Source organism: Trachypithecus francoisi, unplaced genomic scaffold (genome assembly GCF_009764315.1).
Source record: "Trachypithecus francoisi isolate TF-2019V2 unplaced genomic scaffold, Tfra_2.0 Lachesis_group4, whole genome shotgun sequence".
Taxonomy (NCBI): Eukaryota; Metazoa; Chordata; class Mammalia; order Primates; family Cercopithecidae; genus Trachypithecus; species Trachypithecus francoisi.
The window spans coordinates 71,305,807-71,329,611 of record NW_022681469.1 but is presented as its reverse complement, the minus strand read 5'-3'; the positions used below and the strand labels follow the sequence as shown (position 1 = coordinate 71,329,611).

Sequence of the window (23,805 nt, the reverse complement as noted above, 5' to 3'; positions counted from 1 at the left end):
ATTCTTGTTAACACCTCCACTGTCCTATGCTAAATAAGGACAACGGGGAGAGTCTAGCCTTAACGTGAACAAGATGAATAATCATACGAATCCACACTGCTAGGTTTTCCCATCAGATCTAACCCTTACTCAATACACAGTTGCCCTTGCAGTCAACTATACCTGATGGAAAAGTACAGAAAGTGTTCAAGAGCCTTCAGCAGGATCTGAAATAAATCAAGTTTTTGAAAACGCTAGCACTGACATTCTTAAGGCTATTCTAAACTGCCAAAAGTGGGCCAGAAAAAGGAAAATATTAAATCCTTGCTTTGGATTTCAGAGCTTAGCTTGGTAGTAATTCCCCAGCCTTGATTTTTATTTATCACTATTTTCTACCCTTCCTGGAAAAAGAGATGTCTTCAAATGTTTAAGTTCATTCCAAAACCAAAGAAAGGGTGATCTGCTTTTAAAAATCTGTTAACTTATGACATAATTATAGCAGCCTTTCCTATGTACTAATGTGATACTATTTTCATATTTACCTTTCAAAAATCCATTGATAGACATTATCATAAAATATTCAAAGACTAATATACATGAACTTGTTATATTCTTTTCAACAAGAGCCCTCATTTATTTAAACTTACTTTCATTTAACTCCTACAAAAGTAGATCATGTTTCCATCCTACCGTCTACAGGAGAGAATAGGGTAACTGCTTCGCTACATTGTTTTTGCAGAGATTCCACTTTAATTCCTTTTGCAATCTTCTCCACTGCCTACTGGCAATGACTGTTTTCAGTTGTGAAGTTTTATTTTTAATAATTTATACAGAACATTATAACCCACGTGCAGTTAAACTATAATTTTACATGAATAAATAGCCTAATTAAAAAAATTTCCTATGATTTATCAGAGATCCCCAAACATTAATAGCATTTTTCATATATGGGATAGTACAAACCTGTCAGTCATTATACTCGTATCTCAGTTATATTTTAGAAAAGATCCCTAGATTTAGTGAACCAGTGATTATATGATTTTATAATTTTTGTTAAGTATTTTACTTCAAAAAAGTAGTAAACAGCAAAAGAGGCACCAATAATTACTTTTCAATCCTCTGACTAGAAGACTTGATAGAAGAAAAATACATTTACAATAATTGACCTTTATAATCAGAAGAATAAAGTTTGCAGAATACTTAAAAGTCTAACCTCACAAGTCAGCGTAGAATATCCTCAAACCCAAAGATGTGTATTCAACAGAATTGATTTCCAGCTTCCCAGTTATTTTATTTACAGTTATACCCTATCTATCATAAGCACTAGACCTTCATAACCACACAAACCCGCCCTATATGAAATCCCATTGTAATCTACCTGAAAGGCATTAGGTAACTCACGACCTTTCCAACTTCTGGATACAAGATCAGGATAAAGTTAATAGCCCTCTCCCACTTCACAGGACTACTGTGAAGACTGACCTTTTCTTTCCATAACTTGCTTAAATCGATTATAGGCATCTTATTATTTCACTGACTTCACAGGTTTTAAAATGTTTTTAGGAAATCAAGAGTGAAGCAAAGTAAATTGTTAGTGAACGTTATACTCCTGTGATGCTTTTAATATTTATACTATTTGGAGTATAAAGATTACCGAATTTTCCTGAATTCAAAGTGGTTGATTAAAACACTGTTTCAACTGAAACAGATGACTCTCATTTTTTATAATAAAAGATTGAATGGGAGTTTAAATACAAATCTTCATTTATCCAAAAATTCAATCTATGTAAAAATTTAGGAACGGCTTATGTTTCAGAGAGATTGGTTATAAATATTTAGTCCAAATTACCCAAGCAGTATGAAAAACATTTCCACCATCAAAGGCTCTGGTAAAAAGTTTAACTTATTGGTGCATCTGCATTATGGTAAATGGAGTTAACAGAAATGGTGGCTTCCTAGCTTTTCATTCTTCTGAAACCCTAGAGAAGTTACAAATCTCATCATCAGAAGGGGGTTTTGGAATGGTATGTCCTTTGACTATAAATAGTGCTAAAAATAGCCCCTGAAAGGCATAATTTTATATAATATTATTTCACAAAAAGAGAAGAAAATACATATCTTTAATCCTGAACAAACTTCTTCAAAGTTTATGTTCTCAGTAAACCTTTCACTGAGAACTGAAAGTATAACTTAGTAATGCAATAAATGCCCTAACAAATATATCAGATTTTTCACTTAATGCTTGTTACAGGCTTAAACCAAATGGAATAAAAGGAAATCACCTTTTACAGTCTGACTCCTACAGGAAGAATGCCTTGCTGTTACGCTTTTTAAAGAAGGCATGGTGAATTTATCTCAACTTTGGTGAATCTTGGGCCATGATAAAAAGAAGAAAAATAGCAGAGCAGTTAACATTCCACAGAACTCTTTCTTCACATGTTTATTTCCTTGCACATTGGACATGATCCAAGATAATAAGAAAAGTGTAAAACAGAACTTTTCTTAAAGGCAATATATAGTTTAGCACTCTGTGTTGATATAGAAAAGATAATGTTTCCTTATCCCTTAAAAAATTATCTTGTAGATTAAACATATTAAATGGTTAGGACTGCAGAAAATCACCAAAACTAGTGCTCCCAGTTATATCAAAATGAAAGAATATTCAGTTAGGTCAGAGGTCATGGGTTATTAAAGTTTAGTTCAAAGCAAATGAAGAATCTATTTGCTGGGCACTCTAATTTCAGCTTTTTATCTTATGATATTGCATCTGGAATTTGAAAATATATGCTTTCATTATGAAAGAAAGAGAAACGGCTTATGTCTAAAGCAAGAATTGGATTGACTGCTGAACAGCTGAGCATCCTTTACCTGGGCCCTGTTCTCTAAGAAATAAATGTCAGAATCCTTTTCAATGCTTTCCACTCCTACAAGGAGTTTCCTATCTGTCTTCTCTAACCCACAGTGTCTTTTCGACTGTACACTGAACCAACGACCTGGTGAATGATGTCATCTCTTCCCATTACACACAAGACATGGCCAGCCAGGAGATGGAACCCTTGTCCTAAATACTGGGGGAAGATATATAAAGGGGAAGGAAACATATGGTTTACTATGTGCTAGTGATTTTTTTCACATGTGATCTCCCTTATCCTACACACCCAGCCTATGAGGTGATCATCATCATCCTATCTTGCAGAGGAAGGAGCTGAGGTTCAGACAGGAGGAGCAACGTAGCCTCAGTCATACAGCAAGTGAGGCAGAGCCCATTACATGCCTCAGATATTGGTGCTGTCTTCCCGGTATCATTTCATCTACAGGTTATATTTATAGCTTGCTTTTTTCTCATTATGAAAGTAAGATATGATGATTCTAGAGCACTTAGAAAATCCTGGAACGTATAAAAAGTCTTATTAGCGTGTAATCCAGATATAATTTTTAACAATCAATTAGATATATAAACACCATGTATAGAGGTCCAAGAAAATTTGTACATTTAGTTCTTTGTATTTTTTAATCACTGAAATTTTTTTTTATATTTCTTTTTTTATCCTGGATACAGAGTTTCGCTCTTGTCACCCAGGCTGCAGCGCAATGGTGCGTTTTCAGCTCACTACAAACTCTGCCTCCTGGGTTCAAGCAATTGTCCTGCCTCAGCCTTCCAAGTAGCTGGGATTACAAGCGCCTGCCACCATGCCCTGCTAATTTTTGTATTTTTAGTAGATACAGGGTTTCACCATGTTGGCCAGGCTGGTCTCAAACTCCTGACTTCAGGTGATCCACCTGCCTCGACCTCCCAAAGTGCTGAGATTACAGGTGTGAATCATGTGCCTGGCCTGAATATGTTTTTATATAATAAAATTTCCTTTTAATACCTGAATTTTACTCGAGTCCATTTTGAGGTTGTACTAGCTTTCATTTTCCCTCATGTGAAGAGAAAAAATTTTAGACATCCATAAATGCTGTATCCTGTTGAGGGTGTAGACTTTTCTTTTACTTGGGCTGTTTACTTTTAAATTCTCACTTTGCCATTTAATATTCTCTTAGTAATGTAGCTAGTTTTATGAATCTCCTTCACATGCAAAAACATGGTTATAGGCATCTTATGTCAGGCCAAGGTCTAGTGATGCACTCAACTTTGTGACCATGATACTGTGAGGTGTCATGATGGAAATAAATAAATTTACTTTACTACACATCACTCTTTTTAACATTAATTAATAAAGTCTGCTGGACCAGGACTTCCATTAAAAGAGGAGAAAACAAGACTTCAAAGTTAGGGAAAAAACAGCTGGTGTCTATTGCATACCCATGAGGATAGCTGCAGTGAAAGCAAGATAAAAATTTTGATATTTTCTTTTCTTTTTTCTTTAAACAACAAATATTTATTATCTCATAGTTTCCAGGACCAGGAATCTGGGAGAAGCTTAACTGGATAGTTCTGACTCAGGGACAAAGTTGCAGTCAAATTGATAGCCAGGGATGTACTCATTTGAAGTTTGGGTCTGATGGATCCACTTCCAAGGTGATTCATTCATGTGGCTGTTGGCAAAAGGTCTTAGTTCCTCACCATGTGAGCCTCTCTCTAGGGCTGGGCACATGATACGTTGGCTGGCTTTGCCAGAGCCAGTGATCAGAGATAGAAGGAGCCAGAGCCCAAGACAGGAGATGCAATCTTTTATAACCTAACCTTGGAAGTAATGTGTAATAACTTCTGCCACATCCTACTGGTCACCAAGACCCACCCTGGGATGATGTGAGACGGGGATGAAGACCAGAAGGTGGGATCGCTGGGAGCCACCTTTGGGGCTGCTGGCCACACTTGTGATTACAGAAGAGACCTGCTTTTTTTTGTTTGTTTGTTTTTGGTAAATTGTGGTAATATAGATAAATAACTGAAAACCTGCCATTTTAATCATTTTAAGTGTACAATTCAGTGGCATTAATTACATTCATAACATTGTGCAACCATCACAGTATTTCCAAAACCCTATCATCACCCTGAATAGAAACTCTATACAAATTAAGCAACATTTTTGTTATTAAAATAATGTGACAATATTAAAGATAATTTTGGGAAAGAAGAAAAATAATCACCCAAAATTCTACTACTGCATCACAACTATTTTCATCTTGTATATTACATTACAGTAACAGCTAGTCCACAGACTTTTTATAGTAACATGTTAGTATATATATATTTTTATTCATCTTTTTTCAGGAAACATAGGGAACATTTCCTATGTTTTTAAAATCTCCATACATAATATTCTAACATTGCTGTGTAATATTCCACTGAGTTCCTGAATCATGATTTGTTAAACCTTTCCCCATTCCCTTAATCTTTGTTAAGTTGATACCAAGTCTTTTTAAAAATTTTAAACTACAATACAGTAATGAGAATTTGGGGGCAACTTGGTTTTTACTTGGTTGATCTATTTCCTTGGGAGAAATACTAACAAGTGAAATCGGCAGGTTCAAAACATAATTCCTCGGGTTTCCAATCGGAAGTAAAGCAAAATCCCAAACTCTGGCCTGCAGGGCCATTCCTTAGCTAGCCTCTGCTTTCACTCGCCAGTCTCCTCTTCTCTCTCTCCCCACATTCACTATACTCTCACCACCAAGCACTTTCATTCTTCAACAAATACGAGCTGAGTGCCTTCTATGGGACAGGCTCTGTTGTAGGTGCTAAGGACATGGAACTGGGCAAAAAGTGAAAATCCCAGCTTTCATATGCTTAGAGCTTGCCAGTGCTCGTTTCATCACATTGCTCTGTTTTACTGTCTTCATGGAATTAGCACTCTTTGAGTTTATACTGTCTATATTTTGTTTACTGTCCTCGCTACTCTAGAAGTTCTATGAGAGCAGAAACTTAGCATTCTCACACATCCAGAGCATCTAGATGATACTAAATTTCTTGAATGCTCCATGATACCTTTATGGCCACAAACACATTTCCATATTGTTTTTCGCATTATTTACCAGTTTAGAGGGACATCAGCAGTAAATGAAGGGGCTAATTTTTCTACAACCTCACCAGTATTGGTGTTTATGCAGAAGTAGGTTGTGGATGTGGGGCTGGGTGCGAATGAAGGGTAGTTTGATGGAGAGCACAGAAGACACTGAAGCTATCTTTTGAGTTTTTGAAATATTGCATTAAAGTGTTATTTATCCTGATCATTGAGATTTTTCTTGACACCACCTAAATTCTGAACCCAAAATGAGCACCTTACATGCCTCACTCTAGCCTCAGCCCTGTTTTGTATAAAAATGGCAAATGAGACAGGTATTTATAGATCTGCTCTTCAGACTACAAAATAACTGAAGACAGAAAAATAAAATTTGTAAAATAAACTTAGATGATCCTATCAGGAAAACCATCTGAGAGTTGTTTTCGGAATTAGATGAGATGATGCAGACAAAGCATTCTGGCACGCTGTGAAGCACAGACGTGTGCCGTGAACATTGTAGCTGGTGACACTTCATACGGCACTATTGTCATTTCTCCCCCACTGCTACACTTGTAAAAAATTAAACTGACCTTACTAAATGGAGTTAAAAGAGTCCCTTGGGACTGCAATATTCTTTCCCAAATTAGAGTACATACCTGAAAATATTTTGGTAGGAGAAACCTCATTGGAGGATTTACAATTAATGGAAAAAAACATGAAGTAAAGAGGATTGAGATCATGAGTGAATTCATACAAAAAAGGTCTCATAATTTTTATTTATTTTTACTTTCTTGTACATTTATTTTAGGTTCAGGGGGTTCATGTGCAGGTTTGTTACATGCGTAAATTGCACGTTGCTGAGGTTTGGCGTACGAATGATCCCATTACCCAGGTAGTTAGCATAGTATCCAATCGGTGCTGTTCAACCCCTTTATCTCTCCCCCTCCTCCCAATAGTCTCCAGTGTCTATTGCTGCCATCATTGTGTCCATGCATACTCAATGTTTAGCTCCCAATTACAAGTGAGAACATTCAATATTTGGTTTTTCTGTTCCTATGTTAATATAGGTTAACATATAGGACCTTAGGTTAATGGCCTCCAGCTGCATCCATGTTGCTGCAAAGGATGTGATTTCATTCGTTTTTATGGTTGCATAGTATTCCATGGTGTATACGTGCCACATTTTCCTTATCCAGTTCAACACTGATGGGCACCTAGGTTGATTCCATGTATTTGCTATTGTGAATAGCACTATGATGAACATGTGAGTGCATATGCCATTTTGGTAATATGATTTATTTCCTTTTTTGATATATAAACATATAAATATTGTGCAACCATCACAGTATTTCCAAAACAGTATATAAACAGTAATGGAATTGCTGAGTCAAATGGTAGTTCTGTTTTTAAATGCTTACTAAAATAAGATAATGGTGAGGTACCTTAAGTACAAATATTTTCAATATTCTTTTAAATACTTTGATATAGAAACATTCTCTTGATAGATATGCTTCAGAATTTGTCTCCAAATTTTAAGAAGATTTTGTAACTGTGTTTTGCTGTGTTACACATTAAAGTATACTCCTCTCTTTGACAGTCTCCCCTTCAGGCCCACTCTGTTTGTCCTTTTTCTAAATGTCCAGTGACTTCCTAATTTTATGGTCCACCATGATTGGTTCTTGTTTCCCTGGCCTATCTTAGTTTGAAGTGTCTTGATTTCCTCCTGCCTAGTGGGTGCTGGTCTCAAGTCCAAATTGATCAACACAACAGTGCAAAAGCATGCTTTCTACTTGGCCATCCTTATTCTTCTTTTCCCCTTCTCAATCCTTACATTCAAATACTTCCAAATAGAGTGACACACAAACATCTGAACCATTCCTCAGAGCTACAGAGTATCAAACTGACATCTGCTAGAATTCTGAGTAACTGTGATGTGTGTTTAGGGAGAAAATACTGCAAAGTCTTACATGGCAGATGCTAAAGTTAGTATGCATAAAATTTTTGTTTGTCGTTTTTGTTTTGCAGTTCAAGTCCTGGGAAATAATTTATTTACTCTGTGATGTATGCAACAAATATGAGAATATATTGGAGGAGGGATTTTCAAATAATTAGAACAAAAATTCGTGTATTTCTTTCAACAGATCTTATTTCAAAAAGATCGCTTCCTCCTACATTAGAATGTGAATGTAAAATTTAAGGAGTGACTTTTAACAACAAATCTGCAGGATGTATTTCAACTCTATGTTATGAGTGAACCACAACTCTATGTTATAAGTAGTGGTACCTCGTGTTCTCCTTCTAGTTCCAAGTCCTTGCCTTTGACTTTTCGTTTTTTCTCTCTATGCTTACCTGAATCTGCATTTGACTGAAATGCTATTATCAAACAGCCTAAGTGCTTCTGGAGTTTGCAATTGGCTGTTACCAACACAGAAATAGTTGCTACATTGTAGAAACTTTAGTGAAACGATTTTCTGCAATAATTCATCAACAGAAAGGCTACCAGTCTTACAAAGGCAGGGAACTTGCTCTGTGCATGGGAGCCCAGTCTTAAAGTTCATTACTAAAAAACACTGCTAAAAGTTTCATGGCCTCTATTTTACTGTCATGCCCTGTGGTGAGAGGATGCCTAGGCTTTTCCAAGAGGCTGGTCAAATTATTCTTATAGTGTGACTCCCAGAAGACCCTGCATTCGTCTCTCATGTGGAGGAGGTTGTAGATCTGGGGGCATGGATGCTCCAAAGTGGGGTTTGATGGTGAGCATAAAATAGGCTGAGGCTATCTTTTACTGCAACTGAGCACAACCTCTGAGTTTCACAGTCCTTTATTCCTGACTTTAACTCTACATCTGGCTCTTTATATAAAATGATTTATAATGGAAAGGTGTCATTTCATATCTGTGGCTTTAAGAAACTCAAATTGGCATGATTGCTAGGCTTTTTATCTTTTGGATCAGCATTTTCACCTTTACAACTGAAATAAAAGAAAGACAAATGAATAGGATTAAAAAGCTGCACATTTAGTATCATCTGGAGTCCAACTACTTATAACTTCCAGGTACATGTAGGTAAGGGCATTTTCAGGTATATCTCTAACATGAATCAGAAGCTGGCGGCAAAAAAATACAGTCTACTGATGTCTTAAAACTAACAATATCAGCATAATGTAGGAAACTGAAGACAGGCATTTGCAGATCATACATGAAGATATGGAAGTGTTTAAAGAAATGAAAGAGAGAGAGAAAAAAAACTCATCTGATTACTTGGGAGCTTAAAAGAACCCCTCCCCTCCCTTCCCCTCCCCTCTGCTCTTCTTTCCTCCCTTCTTTCCTTGTCTTTTTTTTTTTTTCTCTCTTTCTCTTTTTCTTTTTCTTTTTTTGACAGGGTTTTGCTCTGTTGTCCAGGCTAGAGTGCAATGGTGTGATCTTGGCTCACTGCAACCTCTGCATCCCGGGCTCAAATGATTCTCCTGCCTCAGCCTCCCAAGTAGCTGGGACTACAGGCATATGCCACCACGCCTGGCTAAATTATATATATATATAAATTTTTTTTTTGCACATTTGGGGTCTTGTCATATCACCTAGTCTCCTCTCAAACTCCTGGACTCAAGTGATCTGCCCACCTTGGCCTCTCAAGCTGTTGGGATTACAGGCTTCAGTCACTGCACCTGGCCACAAGAATATTTTCAAAAGAATGTTGAGGTCATTTCAAAAAGGATGATACAAACCTAAGATTTATTTGTAGTCAATGTAAATAGCTGCTCATACACACCCACACACAAACAAAACCTACTTAGTTAATGTGCTGTGTGTCCAGCTTCTATGTAGCTTGACACATTTTAGCACATTTACTAAGTTGTGTTTCTATATTTAGGAACACTAGATATAAACAGTCGAAGAGTGACAGAGCTTAGACTGTGAAACGGCCAGCGCCTACAGAATCAGTGCTGCCGAAATGCCATGCTTTGAAATTCCATTCTGGATACCCAAGAGAGATACATTCAATATTCAACAAAATCGAAGAATTTGAAAATGGAAAATCTCTCAGATGTTCAGAGAGAAAGCAAATCCTGAGGCAGAGTCATGGGATTTGGATATAAGTCTATAGCTACATAATAAAGAAATAAGTGCAAAAATAAAAACCTGGGCAGGAGGTTTTTAGCTGAAAAACCGAATTCACCTCACAACATATTCTGGTAAAACACTTGCTTTAAGCTGATCAGAAGTTATGCTCTGTTTTGCACTATGAAATTTGGTAGTCGGTAGTCACATGAGGTTATTTAAATTTAAACTAATATAAATTAAATGAAATTAAAAATTCAGTTCCTCAACTGCACTAGCCACATTAAGTTACTCAATAGCCACACGTGGCTAGTGGTTACCATACTGGAAAGTGAAGATAGCGAACATTCTTGTCAATGCATAAAGATCTATTGGACGGTACTGCTCTATATCCTTAAAATATTTAATGCAGCTTCTAGAAATTTCTAAATTCTCATAAAGGAATAGTGTAGTTCACACAGTGGGAGGATTTGGCTCTTCAGATGAACGGTAGAGACTGGATTGAGAAAAATCAATGAATGTGGCAATAGAGAAGGGGTCCTGGTCAGGGACTCACTCCAAAGATGTGCGAGGCAGGCAAGGGAAGGAGCCCAGCTTTAAGTCCAAAGTCTGTTCTGAACAGAAAATGTCCCTGTGGAAACGTTTTTCATTTTCTTGGGAAAATTAAAAGGCACTAGAATTCTTTGGCAGACACAACCTAAAAGCAAATGATGTGAGATAGCAGAATTCTAAGATAGGAAGGTAAAGTCTCACTTGATTACCAAATAAAATTAGAACTATAGGTACAGTTTGACTCAAATTCTACACTTCAGTCAAGGGTAACAAGAAATGAGAGCCAAATGAAAAAAATTCCGTTTGTATTCATCTTTATAAATATAACGATGTACTTTGTCCCATGTGGAGGCAAAGGCATGGAACCTGGTGTAATCCCTAAGTAGCCTCCAAGGTAGGCTGATTCAATTCATAAAAAATGTTCATCATCCAAACAGACACCTAAAGTGGCAGACAGGGTCAGACAAAGCATGGGGCAGCTCTGGCTTCTCTAACAGAGACATTTTACTTGTTTTGGTATCGGAAAATATATATATAGCTGCTTATCTCATATTTTACGGAGATAAAGTTACCCTGTAACTGTTTTTTTTTTTTTTTTTTCCCCTCAGAGCATGCTGCCCTCTACAGGCCACATGGATATACATATATGTGAAGATGCATAAACAGGGTTCAGTTATATCCAAACAGGATCATTAGTAAAGGTAAGACAAAAAAGAAGGGAGGAGGTTGGTTATACCTGTGTGTCTAAAAGGCTTTAGAATCAAGATGAGAAGCAATCAACATTTATAAGCCTCTAATAAACTTTACCTCTTCAGCTGACAGATATATAAGAAATTATAAATAGTACTATAGTCCTATCATGCCATTTTCCCTAAGAAACTTAAAAGTAGGTCGACAGTCACTTTTCCTTTGTTTTAACTAGGGAGGAGACGCTGGAGAAGAAAGAGAAGTAAGAATGGTTGATGTGGTTTGATGCTTTTTCCTAACATCTCCAAAGTACATCAGTTTTTATCTAAAACTTAATATATTAAAACTCAGCCCTAAATTAGGAAATAAAAGCCAATGCATTTAGAGAAGTACACACGATTTTATCCCTAAGAGTTTAATCTTTTAAGCCCTGGCTTTAGTGAAGTAGTTAAAATCTGGCCTAAGAAATGAGAACTACCCTTCATCTTTACTGCAAATCAATTCTTTTGCAATAGTTGTGCCATAAACACACACTCGCACACACATACATGCGCACTCACAGCTGGTATGTTTATTGGTTTAGTCACTAAAGGATTTAGCTGGACAAACATCACAAAGATGATGGCTGATTTAATTGAATTTATGATCAAATGTTTTCTATTGCAGGAAGAGTGGGAAATCACTTATGGGGAGATTTGAATAATTTAAGGGAAGTTCTCTATTTGGCATTATGTTTGTATATCAAGTCTTGAGGGATTAAATACAGCTGAGGACTAGCAGAGAATTCACATAGAGATACACAAAGATATGCTGTATAACAACGTAATGAGGGCCAGAATATTGATCCCTTTGTGTTAATATTTCTATTCATTTATAGTCTGAGTAATAATAACCACACACACATATATATATAAACTCTATGAGACTTCCACTGTAAACCAACACTAGATTTTTCTGAAATCCCAAAGATGTTGAAATGATTTTAAAATATTCTTTCAGAGAAGACAGAAAAATAATTGTGTTGGGAGTTGTATATGTGTGTGTTTAAGGCTTTTCAAAGGGCATTTTTGTTGTTGTTAAAGACATAATGAAATCTATTGTTAAAGTCAATGTCACTGTCATGATGGAAATAACCGTTTAACATGGGATCTGTGCCTTAGGGTATGGACGTGGCTCAGTGTCTAAAAGAAAAAGGCCGGTTACCTTTGGAATCCCCTTCCCATTTTCCTCACCATAACAGATATGGCATGGCCATGCTACCAGACTTTATTCATTGTGTTTTGAGAGATAATTCATCTACTCTCCCCCTCTAAATGCTGTAAACAGCAAGGATAATTACTTTTAGTCTCACCAGTGAAATCACTGGGCCAAGTGGATGCCCAGACCCTACACTCCTGGCTTAGGGTTGTCCATCAGTTTGTGTACAGGTTATATCACGAGAAAAGGTCTAACAGACATTTGAACCTGGTAACAGTGATCTGTCTATGGGTTTCTTTCAATCTAATTAGGAAAACTGTCTAATAAAATGTGTTTCGAGACTAAGGATAAATCACAGTATTGCATTAATTATGTACAATGCTATTTGTTAACACACCACTCTTAGGAAGAAACTGTTGAGGAAGGGGAAATCTTGTCTTTACACAACAAGTATTTTAAAACAAAAGTTTTGGTGACCAAGATGTTCAGCATGTGCCCCTAAGAAGGTAGAAATAATATTCCAGAAGATGTCTGGGGACTCTGTGTAGGAGTGGTATCCATGTTGAAGGGTAATTGCTTATTTGGAGCTGAATGAAACACTCTCACTGGGAGGTACGACAGGGAGCACTGAAAAAGAGAAGGGAGGTAAACTAATATTTGCCAAAGGACTGTGTTTAGTAAGGTATCCAGTAATTTATACTCTTACCTTACTTAAAGATTAAATAATAATCCTGCCAAGAGGTTATACAAATTGAAAAGCTGAGGCTCAGAGAGGTTAGAGAGCTTCCTGAATGTTACACATTTTAGTAGTGGAACTAGGGATGAACCTGGTTCTGATGCTACCAAAGATGATGCTGGCTCCAGGCATTTTCTTGTCAATTGTGTCAATAATTAGCTTGTGCAACCTTCCTTCCTCTCTTCTGTTTTTTCCTTTGCTCATGTCAATACTATTTACCGATGGTATATATTCTTAGGTCAGTAAGACCACTATGTACACAACACGTTAGATGCAGGTATTAACAAGAATACTCTAGGAGCTCTATCCTCACCATGAATAGAAATTGAGACCTGGTTTTATAGAGTCTCCCCAAATGATGAGAGGGATATATTGTTTCATGAAAATCAAACAACCAGAGGGTGGAATGGGTAACAGTGGATACTAGGGATGACGTTGTTAAAATCATCTCTTTTTTAGTTAGGGATGGTGGTAGGTACTTTTAGTCCCAGCTACTTGGGAGGCTGAGATGGGAGGATTGCTTGAGCCCTGGAGGTCAATGCTGTAGTGAGCCATGATCATGCCACTGCAGCCTGGGCAACAAAGTTGCAAAAAACAAAACAAAACAAAAACAAAAATGCTAAAAAACAATAGTGTCTTTCTCCAGTGACTTCTTATATTCATCTTCATTTTGAGGCTGAACATTCACTAAATTTGTAAATATTTTCTTAATCAAATGAAAATGATATCAGTAAGTTTGAGGAAAAGTATCACATATCATGTGTTTCTTTTATATAAGGAGAGGTAAAAATGATTACATTTCTATTCATGCTTCACTTTCCCAAATGTGGCAGTTTTCAATGTCCTCAAGCTTCAGAATTAAGGTATATATATACCCACAGGGGCCCAGTGAGGAAGACCTGGCTCAGTTCTTGATTGGAAGGCTTATTTAGAAAATGGAACCCCTCTCAACAGCATCTCATATGTGATGAACAGGAAGCTGAGTCTTTACGGTGTTTTCTGAGTAGAGTTAGGGGAGATCAAGGAGATCGGGAACAACAGCAGAGAGGTGAATTCTTAAGGGAGTTCAAAAAGGGTAGAGAGCTGTGTGTCTAACCCCTAACAGTTACCAACAGAAAAGAGAGAGAGAGAACACAAGAAGGAGAAAGGAACAGAGACGCTTGCAACAGGCTGCGCCCCTCAGGAGGGAACAGTGTGGCTTCTGGAGGGGAGGAGGCAGGGAAAGGAATGTCTGCTTGATGTTCTTTGATATTTCCACTATTCCCCCTGCAGATTTATTATGCTTATTGGGTACTCCAGAGCTATTATTCTCAGGGTGTTTACAAATAAAAGAGGGGTGAGAAGCAAATATAAAAAGCAAGATCTCTGGACACTTGAGTGCAAAATGCAATGACTCTTTAGTGTAGCGTTTCCAAAGCAGCAGACATCCACATTTGTATTACACTGACAAGCATTTAAAATAAATGAATATTGCACAAGTTGATGTAGAATTGTGTCACCCAATATGGCAGCCACCAACCACATGTGGTCCTTAACTCTTATTAATTACATTTATTTATTTATTTATTTATTTTGAGACGGAGTCTCACTCTGTCGCCCAGGCTGGAGTGCAGTGGCCGGATCTCAGCTCACTGCAAGCTCCGCCTCCCGAGTTTACGCCATTCTCCTGCCTCAGCCTCCCGAGTAGCTGGGACTACAGGCGCCCGCCACTGCGCCCACCTAGTTTTTTGTATTTTTTAGTAGAGACGGGGTTTCACCGTGTTAGCCAGGATGGTCTCGATCTCCTGACCTCGGGATCCGCCCGTCTCGGCCTCCCAAAGTGCTGGGATTACAGGCTTGAGCCACCACGCCCGGCCATTAATTACATTTAAATGTAATAAAAAATTCAGTTCCTAATTCACAGTAGTCACATTTTAAGTGTCCTGGAACCACAGAGGCCTAACGGCTACTGCATTTGTCAGCACAGACATAGAAATGTCGGGCCAAACTTTTGGTTACCTCAGAGGCCAGCAGCCTTCTTGAGCATAATCTCTTTTGTCTCTGTGCTAGGGATAAAAACCGATTTCTTCCTTATATATAATTCTGAAGACACCGGTTGTGAACCAGGCAACTTGAAGTCAGAAGCCTATGCCTGTTACCTGATGGGTCAGAGAACAGGCAAAACAGACTGTGTCTGACCTGTCTAGGACTGGGTTTGCTCCTCCTCTGTGCTCTGCTTTACTCCATGACTCGGGATTGAATGGCAAACTCTAGTACCCACTTGTGATAAGCAAAATGGCTCCCAAAAATGTCCACCTGTTAACCCCTGAAGCTGGTGAACAGGTAACTTTTCACGGCAAAAGGGACTGTGCAGAGAGAGTAACCTGGATTAACCAGGTGGGCCCAATCTAATTACACGAAGCTTTGGAAGCAGAGAACTTTCTCCTGCTGGAGGCAGAGGAGATGGGGCAGAGAGGAAGTCAGAGAGATCAGAAGCTTGTTTGATGGAGAAGGTGGCTATGTGATGAGGCATGCAGGAGGCATTGAACGGGTGGAGACAGTAAGCAAGGAAGTGAGACCTCAGCCCTACCCCACAAGGAACTGAATTTTGCCAACAACCTGCGTGAGCATGGGAGTAAATTCTCCCTGAGAACCTCCAGATAAGATTCTCCCCGAGAGCCTCCAGATAAGAGCCCAAGTTGGTCAACGTCTTGATTTTGGCCTTGTGAGACCCAGAGAAAAGAAAACAGCTCAGCTCATCCAGACTTCTGCCTGCCAGAACTGTAAGGTAATGTTTGTAGTATTCTATACCAATACATGTGTGGTAATTTGTTATGGCAGTCACAGAATACAAACACCCACTGTATATTTGGGAGAAGCAGAGGAACTCCTACAGTCTATGCTTCTAGAATCTGTTTGGAGAAGAGTTCAAGAAAGCCTAATTCCACCTCCTCCTTTCAGGGAAATGAGCAGCCCAGCTGCCTCTAGAAGCTCTGTGCCACTTCAGAAGTAGGGTTGGGTTTTATTCCTTAATGAGCTGGATGGTAGGAGGAAGGTATTAGCCGCACCATAAGCACGTACTTTTTGGATGAGGAGTCTAACACATAATATGAAAGGATGAAAAGCAATGGCTGTTGCCAACTCCCAAGCCTGGTACATACTGCCAATTAGTAAGAGAGAAGATGGGTATTTTCTATCTATCAGAAGGGGAACAAAAAATGTGTGTCCAACAGATAACAAACAGCATGGGGCCTGCCCTTGGCCATCACCAGGGGTTATTAATGACACTGAATTCTTTGCTACAAACAAAAAGAGACATGGATAAGAAATCTGGCACTGATACAAAATGATAGGGGTTAACCTCCTGGGGGCAGTGGGAGCTGTGTAGAAGAGGTGACAAACCTCACTGGTAGGGTGTGAGTGGGTAGCAGACAGGACTGTCATCTCTGGCACTTAGACTGTCACAAAGCCAGCCTTTTTCCCATGGTGCACTACCCAGCAGTGGGCAGGAGAGGACCAAGTTGGTGGTGCGGGCAGTCAGCCAGCTGCAAACACTGTTTTCCCCAGGACAGAGAAGTCATGTTTTTGTTCTGTCTCAGCTCTCATGGCTGCATGAAATCTAGATTGGGAATAGCATCAGGTCCCAGAAGAGACATCTCCACTCATGGTTGCAGTGAGAACAAAATAAAATTGATATTGATAAGCTCCCATGAATATGGGGTTTTAAAATTGATAATATTCCCTTCATAAGATTCACTGGGGTACATACATTCCTAGTTGTTATTTTCAATTGTGCTGATCATTTGGCCTCATGAGCCTGTTTTTAATTTTAGGCTATAAAATGAAGATGATAATATCTGCCCTGACTACCTCAAAAGACTGCCATAAGCTATGTGGGGATGTGAAAATATACATTGCAAAAGGCTATCTAACTGTTAGTTCCACCACAACTATAACTGTGGAGATGAGTTGCATGTCAGGCCTTTGACTATGTCTGTTTCATATGCTTTCACATTTATACTGTTGCCACTGCTAGTGATCAGAGCTAGGCCTTTGGCAAATTTACCATCTTCCACTCAGATAGTTTTCTCTTTGTCCTCCTGGCACCTGCTTGCAACCTGAATCTTTGGACAGATCTTTATTGTCTTTTCCAAGGCTCTCTAGGAGTCCCACCAGGGCCTGGGAAGCATTTCCTATTTTAGGTCCTCCTCTTTTTCCTTTCAAGAATCCTATCTGCAATTTCCTAGAAGAGCTGCTCTCTGTTAGATGGCAAAGGGTTTAGGGGGTCTTGATAAACATCATATCTATGTAATACTTTCAGTAACTGAACTAATGATTTATTCTCATGAAAACAAATGTCTCCAGAAATTGCTATGAACTGCAACTTCCAAGCAAGCAGGTGAGCCTTTGGGGCCTTGAAACAATACTATGTATGGCTGTGAAGAGTCAGGACAAGAGACCTGCTTGGATTGGACTGTCTGCGCATTGAAAACAGTACATTTTCAAGGGTATGGCATGTGGTGAAGAACTACACCTCATGCAGTGTTCTAATGTTGAACTCAAATCCATAGAGCTGGGCAGTGGACAGCTGCAGCTCATCCTTTGAGTTAAAAGACTGGAATTCCAAAATGTCTGCTTTAGTGTCTGCTTTAGAGCTTATCAGCCCAATAAACCCATCCCCAAAACAGTGAATTAGTGATGTATAGAATAATTTCTTTGAAAATATTACGAGAAGAAGTCTCCAGGCACTAAATAAATTAAAATTGTTACTTTGAAGTAAATAGAGTTATAACAAAAATGATCAACAATGAAAAAAATGTGAAAGTGAGGAAAGATGATTTCAGATCTCACTCAACTCAACTGCTCCTCCTAGTGCAATAACAGTGTTCTTACCTTCCTCTCACATTTCTAAATAGGGAAAGACACTTAAAACTCTAGCTTACTTTGCAATGTATTATTATGTTAGAAAATTTTAGATCAGCTTAGAACATTAGAGAGAATGGAAAACAGGGTCTTTCAGTTTCGTGCGAAGTCTCTGACTTAAATCTTAATGGGACATATCAACTATAATGACAAGAAAAATACAATAGAGCACCACCAACATAAATAGAGTGAAAGTTATGTTATTTCTCTGAATATTATTTTAAATACATTATGTTTTATGCATATGTAACTCAACTATCTAGCAAGTCACCTTTAAAATATGTCTTGGAAGTTAAACATCAAATCAGATAAAATACTCAAGGAAAGTTCAAGAACACAAAGTTAGGAAACATTTCTAAATCTTTTAAATTCGGGTTTGTGACTCCACTGGAACATTCAATTGTAGCAGGTAAGATTTTTCTTCTCTATTTTTGTGTTCCCAGAAAGGTAGCTTTGTTTAAATGTCTCTGTATTTACTACACAATTTAAAATATCAATTCTTACAAATTCTTAGGAAAAATCCAGTTTTACTTAACTAACAGATGATTATAAGCAGAACCATAGCATGCGTGGGAACAAGCAGGAAAAGGTTAACCTGTGCCTACTCAAGTCTGTAGATGTGCTTCTTGTTACCAGCCACAAGTGGCCTTTTCCAGATCTGTCTTCTGTGACTTAGTGGTTTTTCCTTAGTTCTCTTTTTGATACTTTCAAACCTCTGAAATCGTTCAGCTGTTTAAAAGTTCCAAAACAAGCAAATGTGTTCCTGGAATCTTCCCCTTAACTTTGCTGGAGAGGATATACTAAGGCTTCTTCTCCAGCCAAAATAATAAAAGATCTTTTAAGTGGCTAAAATTCTTGGTTGATTGCACATACACGCCAATGTCAGACAACTATAAATAGAGAGATTTGGAAGAGAAATAGGGAGAATATAACTGCAACAAAATAAAATGGAATGTCTTGAAGGTAATCAGAAAACAGTACATGTTTTTATAAAACTAAGATTTGTCTCCCTTTAATCCACAATCCCCTTTATGGAGGAAAAGCCCACATGGATTATGTACTTCCAGTACGAGGGAATAAAAGGACTTTTTTCTTTATTAATATACATTTATTATTCTCAATCACATAATTAAGATTTCTTCTTTCTATTAATCTTTTGAATTTGGATATCTGTTGGATCTTATGATATTTTCCCCCATCACTGCTTTGTTTTCACAGAACAATAAAAGAATCTTTCAAAGGATGAAACTATGTCCGTGGTTGCTGATACAAATGAATTCAGCAGGGAATTGCCTATGTGTTACCTAGAGTTGGCCCCCAAATAAACTGGATCTTTTGTTATAGCTATTCAAATAAACCTAAGGATTCATTTCTCAAGAAATTTCTACTCTCTTAGGCAGGTTAACATATCCACTAGCTTTAATACCTAGGTTAATATATATTTTTAAAAGCATTGTTACTTAATTTTGAACAGTGACCTACTTCTTTATATTAACCCACCTATCTTATATTAACCCATCTAAACTGAATTCAAATTAGTTCTTGCAAATTAGTTCAATTTATTTTAAACCTGTTACCATCGTACAAGAGAATTTAACAGTTGCTTCAGTTTAGTAATTGTGCTATAGACAAGCAAATTAGTTGGCAATGGAGAAAACCATCACTCATGTAATAGTCTTTTAATGTAGTTCTTTCGAATTCTGATCTCATTCCTTAAGTGAAAGATGCTGAAATGTTGATGAAGTTGCAAGGACCATTTGGAGGAAAAATCAATAATATAATTAACATCTCTGCATCTTAGTTCTCTTTAAATTGCATTGGTCTGAATTGGCTAGAGGCTACGGCTTGGCTCTAAAGATTCAGCACTTAATATTGGAATACCAGAAAGTAGCATTTTAATATTTTTAGTAATGATTCTGTTACTTAGTGTCTCTGAAATAAACCCTTAAGGCAAGACTTACAAGGACTTAAAAATAGCAAGGTTCTAAACAAGCCATGTTCATAATTTTAAAATCTTACCTCAAGCTCAGCTTTTATCATTTTCCTTAAAATATTTAAAAAGTAATCTAATGGTGAGACTCAGTTTATTAAATGCCTTTGAATTAATTCTAATGATAAATTCTGCAATTCTAATTACCTATTCTCCAGAAATGCTGCTATTCTACGTCTGATAGTTTCCAATTTTCCTGTTACTTTAAATATAGGTTTACAGATTCAATGGCTTTATCAAGAATTGTTTCATAAAGTGGTTATCTGGTTGGAAGGAATGATGTCGTATTCCTACGAGACAGGAATGTGTTTGATCCTTTAATTAAGGTAGGAACTGTATACTGTATATATTACTTGGCGTATAAAAGCACGTAATTAAAATATGTTAGACCAGTGATCAGGAAATGGGGAGGTAGAGAAGAGGAGTATGCACAGAAAGCTCCCAGGAGAGGGAATGCTTCCCAGGGGAGCCTTGAGAGTAAGAACTGGCTCTTCAAATGGCACATGCAAAGACCATGTTAGACAAAAATGATTATACCTATGTGTTCTTTGAGTTACAAATTTAATAAAAATAAATGGCCAAATCCCTAAACTACCGCAGAATTTAATGTATTCATTTCATGAGTTCCTTGCCATTAGCTGTCCACTGTATCCACTGAGAGCACGGATTAGCAGCATTTTAATATGAAAAAGTTTTTCTTATCCAAACTTTTTTGGGAGTATCCAAAATTAACATGTGATAACAGTGAAAAATGTGAGTATAACACTAAATTCCAAGTAGACAAAATTGTATGACAAATTGCAGTTTATTTAATCCAACCAGTTCCAGTTGTCTTTTCTCCAGCATAATCCTTGAAATGTGACACCCACAAGTAAACGGGAATGACTAAATTACTGTTTCCAACTTCCAATGATTTTCTAACACATTGGCTTGCAATAAGTGTCTCCTGAATAACTACAAAATCCAGATCTTCAGATTTTATGAAATTTCAAACACCATAAATAAAACTAACTAAGGTCAGATGAGAGAACAGACATGAAATACATGGAGAACACATACTTCAAGACATAAACGCATTTAGCTTCCCAATAAGGCTTAAGGGAAAAATAGGCAAAGTGAAAAAATCTGAAAGATCAACTTTAGCTCAAAAGTTGTCACCAACATCATTTGTATTAGAAAGTCAGTCACTATATATTGTATTTTCTAAATGCTTTTTTGCTAATACAAAAATATTTCTTGGAATTTAGCTGCAAGAAGACTGACCACAAGGAATTTTAGGATTTACAGTTCTGAAGCAATGCCATATCTCTCTAGGAACTCAAATGCATACAGTGTTGGCTCAGGCTGAACACGGTAGCTAGCACACAGTTAAGGTTTAACAGCAGTTTAATGGTTAAATGAATGAATAAATACGCAGCAGGATGAATGAACAATGTCATGAAAAACATATAAGAGGAGTTGTAAATATTAAAAGAGAAAGAAAGAGAATGAGCAAAATCTGTATAAAGACTTACTTATTCCACGCTTGTCTAAGGTTTTTAGAGCTGTACAGGGTAAAGCGTTCTGAAATAAAAGAGAAAAATGATAAATAATCTTTGTATCAAATGTATATATTACAAGCATTTTGAAAAAACTTCAACTTCAAAAAAAGACAGTGGGCTATTCAGTCAGTTAGGCCAGCATAGTAAGGTCTTCACTTTTATACTGGGCAGTTGTAAAGAGTAAAACAGGAAGATTACAACATATTAAACGGTGAAGCATTGTTTTCTTTTGTCTAAGATGGTTTATTTCATAATTTGGTTTCATAGTAACTATTTCTTAGAATAACTAAGTTTTAATTGAGTTGAAAAAAGAAATGCAAATTCCAAACCTCCAACCTGTAAGTAGATTTATAGAAGTGTATCAATACATTTTGTTAAGTGAGGCTTGCTGTTTTTTTCCTATGATGATTTCTCTGGCCAAATACGATAATGTTGGGTCTCCTTTCCTATACTGTATGGTATTTATACATGCTCAAAGTCAAACTACCAGAGTCCTATACTGTATATTTACATTTATCTGTGAACAATCTTTAGATTTGTTTTAGTTTAAAAAGGAACATGTTTGTTTTACCAAGTTAAACAATAAAGTGATAGAGAATAGATATTATAATCTCTTCAGAATCTCATTCTTTCACTTCTGATATGGCAATTGTTAATGATTTGATATGTCCCTTTTCAATATTTTTTGTTTATGAAATACACCCATCCTTATGTGCAAACATATATACCACTGATTTTTTTGAATGGATTTTACAATAAACATTCCCTTGAAACTTTTTTGGCACTTAACAATATATACTAGATAGTCCTTCAAATCAAGAAATATATGTAACAATTTTTTTTTTTTTGAGACAGAGTCTTGCTCTGTTGCCCAGGCTGTAGTGCAACGGCCCAGCCTTGGCTCACTGGGTTCAAGCGATTCTCCTGCCTCAGCCTCACGCCAAGTAGCTAGAATTACAGGCATGTGCCAACACACCCAGCTAATGTTTGTATTTTCAGTAGAGACAGGGTGTCATCATGTTGGTCAGGCTGGTCTCGAATTCCTGACCTCAGGTGATCCACCTGCCTTGGCCTCCCAAAGTGCTGGGATTACACAAGTGAGCCACTGCGCCCAGTCTGTAACGATTGTTTTAAAATTGTATAAAGTTTCATAGAAGTACCATAATTTATCTGACTGTTCTCCCATTGATGAACCTTTAAGTAGTTTCCAATTTCTTTTCCCTTACAAACAATACTTAAGCAAATATCCTTGCACATGTCCCTCTACATACAGATGCTTTCATTTCTGTTGGATGGATTCCCCAATATAGAATTGCTTGGCAAATGGTATGCATATTTTACAATTTAACAAATGCCGACAGAGTACTTTTCATTTCCCACCAGTGATGAAAAAGAATGTCACTTTCTTCATATGTCTTCTAGCATTGGTTGTTACCAGTTGTTTACATGTTGCCAAAGCTACACTTGATAAAACATTCTTGGGCTTCTTTTCATATGCTTTCTGGCCATTTACATTTCTTCTACTGTTTCAAATTTCACTTTTCATAGCTGGTACTAGTTTTAATATTGGATTCTTGGTTTTTTATCAATCAGTTTATAGAAGTATTTTTGTATGTGATCAAGTTGACCCGTGTGTGTGTGCATATGTGTGTATAAAAGTGAAATATGTATGCACTTTTTCCACATAGAAATTTAAATTTTTATTTAGCAAAATATTCTTATTCTTTTTTATTTTACTTTATGTTCCAGGATACATGTGCAGGACATGCAGGTTTGTTAATGTAGGTATACTTGTGGTTTGCTGCACATATCTGCCCGTCATCTAGGTTTTAAGCCCTGCATGCATTAGCTATTTGTCCTGATGCTCTCCCTCCCCTCACCCCCCGACTCCCCAACAGGCCCCTATGTGTGATATTTCCCTTGTTGTGTCCACGTGTTCACATTGTTAAATTCCCACTTATGAGTCAGAACATGCTTGGTTTTCTGTTTATGCGTTAGTTTGCTGAGGATGATGGCTTCCAGCTTCATCCATGTCCCTGCAAAGGACATGATCTCATTCCTTTTTATGGTTACATAGTATTCCATGGTTAATATGTACCACATTTTCTTTATCTGGTCTATCATTGATGGGCATTTGGATTGGTTCCATGTCTTTGCTACTGTAAATAGTGCTGCAATAAACATACATGTGCATGTGTCTTTATAGTAGAATTATT

General features: G+C 37.3%; 1 protein-coding gene across 4 annotated transcripts in view; it reads right to left on the bottom strand.

The window, feature by feature from the left end:
- Positions 1-23,805, bottom strand: part of CDK14 (cyclin dependent kinase 14) — a 604,612-nt gene that overhangs the window by 109,850 nt on the left and 470,957 nt on the right. For all 4 annotated transcript variants that reach the window (XM_033194405.1, XM_033194407.1, XM_033194409.1 and 1 more), the window contains one exon: positions 21,563-21,611. In XM_033194405.1, the coding sequence (XP_033050296.1) occupies positions 21,563-21,611 (49 nt within the window). The remainder of the gene's footprint in view (positions 1-21,562; positions 21,612-23,805) is intronic.